The sequence below is a fragment of the Myxine glutinosa genome, chromosome 1 (assembly GCF_964187855.1).
Source record: "Myxine glutinosa chromosome 1, kmMyxGlut1.1, whole genome shotgun sequence".
Taxonomy (NCBI): Eukaryota; Metazoa; Chordata; class Myxini; order Myxiniformes; family Myxinidae; genus Myxine; species Myxine glutinosa.
The window spans coordinates 366,818,078-366,828,077 of record NC_136261.1 but is presented as its reverse complement, the minus strand read 5'-3'; the positions used below and the strand labels follow the sequence as shown (position 1 = coordinate 366,828,077).

The 10,000-nt window shown below is 43.0% G+C and overlaps 1 protein-coding gene across 2 annotated transcripts in view; it reads left to right on the top strand.

Moving 5' to 3' along the window:
- The window catches only part of LOC137414822 (FERM domain-containing protein 4A), a 300,724-nt gene that overhangs the window by 280,733 nt on the left and 9,991 nt on the right, over window positions 1-10,000 (top strand). For both annotated transcript variants that reach the window (XM_068100360.2, XM_068100351.2), the window contains 4 exons: window positions 363-473; window positions 2,412-2,589; window positions 2,768-2,854; window positions 4,656-4,986. In XM_068100360.2, coding sequence (XP_067956461.2) covers window positions 363-473; window positions 2,412-2,589; window positions 2,768-2,854; window positions 4,656-4,986 — 707 coding nt within the window. The remainder of the gene's footprint in view (window positions 1-362; window positions 474-2,411; window positions 2,590-2,767; window positions 2,855-4,655; window positions 4,987-10,000) is intronic.

Sequence of the window (10,000 nt, the reverse complement as noted above, 5' to 3'; positions counted from 1 at the left end):
GACAAGTAATCCCACTTACGAGCAGAGCTGTGAAAACAGCTTCAGGATATCCTTTTATGGGAAGGAAACAGTTTGCCCTTCCAGAGTTTCTGCTGACACAAATGTCGAAAAGCCAAGCCTTTCTGGCTAGGTGTACCCGATTCAGTGCTTCACACATATTCGTATGCCAAATGGCACCCTCTCGCATCAGCCGAGTGTTAGAGTAACAGTAGAAACAGGTTTGTCCATTAACAGACCTAGGGGAGATCTGCAATGATAAGTAAAATAATGACCTTGTGTAGAACATTTCTCAACAATGACCCTCACTTGGGCCTACATGATATCTCTATCTCCCCATCCGCTGCCTGCTTTGTCTTGAGCAGAACGTCACTGGGCACTTACCAAAGGAATATCCATTGAAGCCCGGAGAGCAAAAGCCTCGAGTTCAGCGGAGAATGGTTCCCATCCAGCAGCAAAGAATGGTGTCTGCACCGGTACGCAACATGCCCCAATTTGTGTGTTTCTGGTGTCGTGCTGGATCATTTAAACACACGACTCCATATTTGTGTTATTATGCCCTTTATTCCATGATCCGAGAATACGATCTCTGTGCTAATTTTGTTATCTTGCGTTGTTGCGGACGAATTCTGCAAGGACAGTTGTGTTTTTAATGGTGGGATGTGTGTAATGGGTACTGATGTGGCTTTGACTTGGATTGCAAGTTGTGTTGGGACCACTTGTCACATGTGGTAATGTGTTAGCACAGTATGATGCAACACTGCATGATCACAATTATTGGGGATGCCTATTCGTGCCTCTCAACGCAAATCGGGGGCCAAATCTTCCCCATTCTTCCCTGCTGCCCGGATTCGTCAGGGCAGCGTGGTCACGTTCAGAGTGCCGATCAGTGTCCATTAGGGTGGTTCTTTGCTACATAAGGCAAAATAAAAAATTGAATTGTTTTACTCCTAAACCTTTAATTTTTTTTGGTATTGAGGTAAGACTTCTGCATGTGAAATATTTTTTGAATACATCAAGTTTTTGGGGTTGCACAGTGACTCATGGTTGCCAGCCACTCATTGTTGCCTGATAAGTGTTGATTTCCTGCAATCGGGAAACCTCTTGCGATGTTCTGTCACAACTTGAAGCAGATATTGCGTTTGCTGTTCATCCCTTGTCAGGAAACGATTGTACTCTTCAATGAGAGCAACTGCATACACCAGAGTACAGCTGTACTGTATTCAATTAACTTAAAAACAGCTTCAAAATGTGCAGTGCATAGCAAGGTCATAGGTCAACTGTAATGGTCAAAATCACAAGTATAGAGGAGAATAAATAAATCAACTCCAAACATTTATGCGAGCCAAATATGTGAAAATACAAACTCCGTGTGCAAGCCTTAAATTCAGTCCAAATGGCTTAAACTTTCAGCACAAGGGTTGTCTCATACATACAAAAACTTTTAAGTGTTAGGAGCATGACTTTTCTAATTTTAATTTGGAAGAACCATCCAAGTGTCCATGGACCGGCCCTTTGCCTCTCGTCTGTCTCTCTTTCTCTCTCTCTCTCTCTCTCTCTCTTTCTCTCTCTCTCTCTCTCTCTCTCTCTCTCTCTCTCTCTCTCTCTCTCTCTCTCCTCTCTCCTCTCTCCTCTCTCCTCTCTCCTCTCTCCTCTCTCCTCCCTCCTCTCTCCTGCCTTCTCTCTCCTCTCTCCCCTCCCTCTCTCTCCTCTCTCTCTCCTCTCTCTCTCTCCTCTCTCTCTCTGCCCTCTCTCTCCTCTCTCTCTCCTCTCTCCTCTCTCTCTCTCCCTCTCTCTCCTCTGTATTGGCCTTGACTTTGTGAAGGCAGGGTTACACCCTCCTAGATGCAGGGGATCTCTGGGTCGCTTTTGGGAGATCGATCGGCTGTCACCTTGCCGCGTTCTTGTTCGAGAGAACTGTCCGGGGCTATACAACAACAACACTGAGTGATCGTAAAGGAACAATAATATAAAATAGGTGCTATTTTTACTTTTTGCTTATGGTAGAAAGTGGGTTGGGAGTAGGCTACAGAGGATATCATGGAATGAAGAAATAGTCCTGCTCGTGAAGACTTGTGTCGATCTGCACCGGTGGTCAGGTAGAACATTCGGTTAAATCTACGGGAAGTTTACTGCCCGAAACGCAAGCTTCTCCTTGCTTCCCACTGCGGTTAGCATACTTCAATCAATGTCCTGTTGATTTCGTCAATTATAGAGGACATCAAGCTGGCACGATGTCAGAGTGGGACTGCACTTACCTTTGAGTTGTCTGATCTGATTCTGACTCCTAACCTGCCTACAAACTATAACCTGACGTTTCACATTATGAGCGTTGAATCAATGGGAGTGCATTTTTGTTGTTGACATTGCAACAAGACATTTTATTTTGTTGTTGTGCAAATTTGCAATTGCAGCTGCAAGCGGTCCAAGAAGCACGCCAGCAGATGTCCCAGCCGTGTGTGGGCCCAGATGCTTTTCATCACCGAGATCACTCCATTCGTAACCACCAAGCCATTGAGAACGTTCACAACCCCCTGCAAAGGCGAGCGACCATGTCCATCAGGAAGACGCCATCGACGTTTGCTGCGGAAGGTATATCCGCATGGATACAAGCAAAATCAGCTTATATTATTACCAGAGAGAAGATTAGTACATCTTTCGCTGCAAGGGTATCAAATTTTGTGGGCGTGTTTTGGGGGATTAGGCCTGAAATTAATTGTTAATAAAATAATACCACTTGGCTGTGACCATTTTGTTGAATGACTGACAGATTATGCAAACCAGTCCTTTCTCTCAAATGGCAAAGGACATTCTGAGGATGGTTCTTTCGTGGATGGGATCGTTTTGCAGAATTCCGGTGAGATTCCCGGTGGTAAATGTGCAATCGGGCATGCTGCGTGGCGGAACAGTTGGTGAAACGATAAAAATGCCTTTTCATGCCTGTATGTAATTATTTATTACTTGCAAAATCGAAGATTTTTCAAGTGTATTGGTTGGTTGCGTTTGTGGTTCTGTCTCTCTGTCTGTCTGTCTGTCTGTCTGTTTGTTTGTCACCGGCCTACAGGTCACAATTCTAAACCAATCGTTACGAAACTTAACCAAATTAATGGTAGAGTTGGTCATAAGCAAGAAGCCTATTGTTTTTGGGGTCAAAAGGTCAAAAGGTCAACCTAGGCCAAAGGTCACCAACTTTGCCATATTTCTAAAATCCTCAATTTTCATCCGATTGACTTGAAATTTGAAGACGATTTGCATATCTGGTCACTCAATTCAACCACCAAGTATATTTGAGGTCACCATAGGCCAAAAGGTCAGCATAGGCCAAATTTCTAAAATCCTCAATTTTCATCCGATTGACTTGAAATTTTAAGAGGACTTGCATATCTGGTCACTGAATTCAACCACCAAGTATTTTTGAGGTCAACATAGGCCAAAAGGTCAACTTAGGCCAAATTTCTAAAATCCTCAATTTTCATCTGATTGACTTGAAATTTGAAAAGGACATGCATATCTGGTCACTGAATTCAACCACCAAGTATATTTGAGGTCAACATAGGCCAAAAGGTAAACATAGGCCAAGTTTTTTAAATCTTCAATTTTCATCCGATTGACTTGAAAATTGAACAGCATTTGCACATTGCACTAAATAGGGAAACTAACTATTTTTGAGGTCAAAAGGTCAAAGCTCAACTCAAGGTCAACCTTCCAAAATCATTATTTTTCATCTGAAAAAACGTCACTTTTCTTCCTATTGACCCGAGCTTTGATCAATATCGTAAATTTTAATCTTCATGAAATGGACAATTTGCTGTATCAATGGAAAACTTTTGGGAGGGGGGGGCGGGCGGGGGGTGGGGGGGACGGATTTTGCAAGTATCGTGCTCCGCATGACGTTTTCTTATTTGTTTGTTTGTGTGTTTGTCACTGGCCTACAGGTCACAATTCTAAACCGATCGCCACGAAACTTCACCAAGTTGTAGAGGTCGTCGCAATTGAGAAGCCACTTGATTTTGAGGTCAAAGGTGAAAGGTCATCTGGAGGTCAAATTTCTAAAATCGCCATTTTAAAACCGATTGACTTGAAAATAGGACAGCATTTGTACATTGAGTCACAAAATAGGAAAGCCAACTATTTTTGAGGTCAAAAGGTCAAAGGTCAATTCAAGGTCAAACTACCCAAATCATCACTTTTCGTCTCAAAAACCATCAATTTTCATCCGATCGACTTGAAAATAGAACAGCATTTGCATATCGAGTCACGAAATAGGGAAACCAACTATTTTTGAGGTCCAAAGGTCAACTCAAGGTGAAACTTCCAAAATCATCAATTTTCATCTGAAAAACCATAAATTTTCATCTGATTGACTTGACAATTGAACAGCATTTGTACAGTACCTCACTGAATTGGGAAACCAACTATATTTAAGATCAAAAGGTCAAAGGTCAACTCAGGTCAAACTTTTAAAATCATCATTTTTCATCTGAAAAATCGTCACTTTTCATCCCTTTCATCCGAGCTTTGATCAAGATCGTCAATTTTAATCTTGATGAAATGGACAATTTGCTGTATTAATGGAAACCTTTTTAGGGGGAGGGGGGGATTTTGCAAGTATCGTGCTCTGCATGACGTCTTCTTGTTTATTTATTCTCCGTCCCAAGGATATCAGGGCGAAGATGTGCTTCCCTCACCACCACCTTCTCCACGCATGTACGTCGAGCCAATCCCAGTGTACTCCCCCTACATGAGCACGACAGGACAATTCCACTTCCACAGCCATCCGATGCCTCAGTGCATGCCAACGTTGTGCCCGTCGTTGCACAACCGGCCAGTGACGCTAGAGGGCACACAAATCCACAGGACGCCGTCTCAGATGCGCAACGATATGGAGAACTACGACAGCTCGCCCATTAAGCCTCGAGCTTGGACTGAATCCTCTCTAGACAAGCCCTACGAGAAACCCAAGAAGAACAAGGGAGTGAACCAGAGTGGGTAAGATTCTTCAACTTGCACTCACAAGGCTATATGAAGCAATTTGCTCTGATACGCATTCTGTCGTAAGCCGGCCGGCATCCATGTAAGTTAGGAAATCTGCACCGACAGACATTAACAGACTCCAGTCCTTCGAATTAACATAAAGCAGATTTTCTAAATAAATAAGTTTTTGCTCAACGAGGAGTTAACTGATTAATGTAAAGGTATTGTTTTATTTAAAAAAAAAAAAAAAAAATTGGTATACAAGATCGAGGCTCGTGTAAGAGCTAACATTAATCGCATAAAAACAAACGGATACATAAAAAAAAACATATAACAAAGGGAGCGTGAGACAAGATGGGGAGAGAGAGGGAAGCACACAAGTACAACAGTCGAGAACAGGGACATCGGGATATCTGTGGGAGGGAGAGGGCTTGGGGGGAGGAGGCATGGGAAGGGGTGGGCGGGGTGGGAGAGGTATAAAACACATGGGCACTGCTAGGACTTCAAGGAAAGAAGTCGGTATTTCAGTACCGACTGAAAGTGGATCTCGGGTGAATTAACGGGGGTAGAAAAGATCAAAGTTTTGGATGGGGATGAACAAAGGAAGGATGTTTTGGATAAGAGATGGTGGTGAACAGATGTTTTAAAGACCTGGAGGGAGGAGTGGGATAGAAGAGAGTGTGGGAGTTTGTTCCAGAGGTGGGGTAAAAGAGGAATGGAATTATGGATTATGTACACGAACTATACCTCTAAATGATTATATGGCATTCAATCCAAGTAAATATCACATTTCGAGTTTGCTCTACAGAAGGATAGTTGACAACCTCGTCTGCGTTTTTCTTTGGAGATCAAGCACTGGGAGTGGCTCGGTCTCTTGAACATCTGGGCCTCACCATCGTTTGTGACCGTTCCTGAGGAGACCAAATATCAAAGGTGGCTTCCGAAACCAGCCATAGACTTGGCATCCTCCATTTGTCAATCTGAATCTCTCACAGTGTAAATGGCCTTCATCAGTAGTTCTTCAGAGTTCTGATCTCCTGTCCTTTCTCCTGCATGCTGTGGAACAAAAAAGTTCTCAACATCATTGTCCTCATCCACAAAGAAGCAGGAGCACAATGGGTCTGGTGATTTCTCCTCACAGACAGGTTGGTGGCCTCATTGTTTTCTACTACCATCCTGCGACTATTGGGGATGCCTTTTCATGGTGGTTGTACCCCCCAACGCAAGTTGGTGGCTAAATCTTCCCCATATTCCCCTGCTGCCCGTATTTGTCAGGGCAGTGCAGTCACAGTCAGAGTGCTGATCAGTCCCCATGGACCAACTCTTTCCCTCTTGTCTCTCCCCCTCTCCCTCTCCCCCTCTCCCTCTCCCCCTCTCCCCCTCTCTCTCTCCCCCTCTCCGCCTCCCTCTCTCCCTCTCTCCCTTTCTCCCTCTCCTTCTCTCCCTCTCCCCCTCTTCCTCTCCCCCTCTCCCGCTCTCCCTCTCTCCCTCTCTTTCTCTTTCTCTTTCTCTTTCTCTAACTCTGTCATGGCCCTGACTTCATGAAAGCGGGGGTTCATCACCCTGGATGTGGGGGATCTCTGGGTCATTCCTGGGAGATCAATTGGCTATCTTCGTGCAGCGGCCTCGTTCGAGAGAACTGCGTGGAGCAAGACAAAAACAACAAAAACTACCTTTCTTATGCATGTCTTTCTCCCTCTTCTCTTTCATCCTTCTATCCCTCCCTACTCCCTCCAGTCACACATGTATTTACAGCAATTCCTTGCATAGTGAAAGTCCAAAAACCTAGCCCTTCTGCTTTTCTCTATTTTCTCCCATGTGTGGAGCCTCCTTCCTCAATCCCTGCACTCTTACCAGCAGGGATTCAAGCTTGCAATACACTACCATCTCGTATAATTTTATCCATCCCCATCCATGATCCCACCTGAACCCATTGATTATGGTTGCCCAGCATACTCAACTATAGCAGCCATTTTGAATTCATCTCCATTGGTTAGTGTTTCGATGATGGGCCTCTGGTGGCTATAGGAGTCCAATATGTGACCAAGAGTGACATTGAATGTCTGTTAGGCCCATGTCCTGTATTTACGTGCAGGATTATTTTTGTTCCAAACTTTACGTTACCATCACACTCCATCTGTCTCATATAGGCATTTAGGCCCATGAAGTTGCCAACCTATGATTGTGCATGTTCTCTTTTTTCGAAAATTCTGTGCCTCATGCAAAGAAGCAGCACGTGCCATTTTTGAAGTCTTTCGTATGACTATATGACTGAAGCACCGACCTCTCAGACTCATAGCAGATGCATCAGATGTCTGATAACCTTGTCAAAGGCCGTTATGAGGTCAACAAACATGTAATGGAGATCAACGTTCTTCTCGCTGCCTTTTTCCTGAAGCTGTTTCGGGCAGCGAAGATCACGCCAGTGGTACATCGGCCTTTACCGAATCCACAACGGCTGCCAAGAAGAGATCCCTCAGCAACTTGGCAGATGTAATAGGTCAATAAGAACCTGACACTAACTTTTCCTCCAGTTACGAGGAGGAAAATACCTCTGTGATTGTCAAACACACACGTATTAGTTGCTCTTTAACTCTGACAAGGTGTGTGATGGATGCATCTCTAAATGATGGTGGGATTCCTTGCTTGTGCTACATTTGATGGTTGTCGTTGTAGACTCTGATGGGTGATTTCCTCCAGCTTTGTAAATTCCTACAGGAATAACATCGGAGCCACGTGCTTTCCCACTCCAAAGGACATTTATTGCGTTATAGGTTTCTGGCGAGGGTAGACCTCTTTTATAGGAAAGTTGCGGACATTCCTCGAGAGCCTCAATCTATGCTGGACTTGTGGTTCAAGAAGTTTTCCCAAGTATTCGGCCAACCAATCTAAGATTTGAACCTTGTCTAGTTGAGTGGTTTAATCAGCGCCCGTAATATGTGACGAGCCATCGGACTATGGAGCCTAAACCATTCTTAAGACCTCATAAATCCTCCTCATGTCCATTTTGTCGGTACGCATTTGAAGTGTTTCAGCTGCTTTATTACTCAGCCATCTGGTACATGTGGTTCTCAATTTTGCTTGAAGTTTGTTGAATTTCTCGTGGTGAGCAGCCTTTGTTATGATTGCTTACTCGACCAAGTGAGATGGAGGGTGTGCTTCTCACGCAGAAGTTTCGGTTAGCTCTTTCCATCATTTTCATGAAAACGTTCCTGGATGATTTCTGGTTTTGGGCAGCATTGTGTACGGAATCCCTGAATGGCTTCCATTCATCCTCATTGTCGCCAGATACCGGCTTACCATGTTCCTCGATCGCTTTACACATCTGGACTTTTACTCCAAAACGTTTAAGTTTCGAAATGTAGCAATTGAGTAAGGGAACATGCATGCCCTCTAACTGATGTTGCTTTACATGCATATACCCGTTGTTCATGCACAGGTTTGAGTGTGGGGTCTGTGCAACTATGTTTGTGATCGATACCTGATCTTGACATTAGAATAGCGGCTGATGTCCAATTTAAAAGTTGATATTGACTACTCAATTTGCAAGGAGATAGAGGAATGATATGAGAGCAGACAAACAAAAAAACGATATGCAAGGAACTCGCTCACTTACATGGGAATCACTGGTCAAGATGAGAAGCAGAAAGTTATTTTGCGTTTGTTAAATATAGGATTTTGCACAAATATAAAACAGACAAAAAACTACAAACTTTCACAAAATAACATAAGTGTTCCATTGATATTTGGATTTATCAAAGGCCACAGGGATTTTGATATATGATGTCCTGCTCCACAGCTTTGGTGGGCATAAGACACTTCGTTCGCACTCTTTGTGTTACGTCAAAACTACCCACCGATGAACATCAACACGTACACAGTTTCAGCTGAAGACGAGTGTTGCTCTTCACCTGCGTGAATCATCTATGACAGGGATGACCTCAGAATGTGCACAATTGTTATTGGTCTAAGACAGACTCGCTCCAGACTCTGGTTTAGTTTGATCTGTTGTACACCGCTCCTTTCCTCTTCCATCTCCAGTCACTGCATGACGTCATCGCCGGGCACCGAAGTGGGCCCGGTGATGACACGCGCTGAAAGGGAGTAATCAGTTTTCACTCCAGTTTCTTGTTTGTTTGTATGTTTGTTCGTTTTCTTTCTTGTTTGCTTTCTTTCTTGTTTGTTTTCTTTCTTGTTTGTTTTCTTTCTTGTTTGTTTTCTTTCTTGTTTGTTTTCTTGTTTGTCCGGGCGATATCTCAACCATCCTTTGAGATAGGAAGCAGAAATTTTGGCACAATCGTGAGCAAGTACCTTGGAAAAAACGGTTTTTTATTTTTAATTAATTAATTGATTAATTACTTAATTCTTACTGATTAATTAAGTACTTATTTATTTCCTTTCTCCTCTGGGCAATATCTCAGGCACCTTTTGAGTTAGGAAGCTGAAATTTGGACATGACAATGACCAAGTGATTTGGCTGTAAAGGCTATTTTTGATTTATTGATTAATCATTTAATCAATATTTTAAAATTTCACTGAATTACTTGTTTAATTAAGTTTCAAAAGGTTACAGCTGCGGATTAAACACTGGTGGTTTAGTTATGCTATTAGCCAATTGATTAATAAATTAATTATTTTAAGATTATTGTTTATTTATTTTAATTACTCAATTAATTAATCAATTATTGTACACCTCACCCTCCCAATATCGTCTCTATGTGCTGCACAGCGGTATCACCAGGCACCGGAGGACATGTTATTTATTTATTTTGCATGGGGGTGGTGTACTTTGAATGTATCTCTACTTATCATGATTTTATTTATTTTTGTTCCCATGGCAACGCTGATTGCCCAATGAGGATTTCTATTTTACTCCCAATGAGTACCATTTTGCCCCCCTTGTCTTCCAACCCTAATTGTCTGGCCATTGTTATAAGACTAGGGCATGCCCGTACTATATCTATATCTAAAATTATATCCCCCCCCTCTATTTACATGAAATGGTTTGGTCCAAAGCGAACGGCTTGCG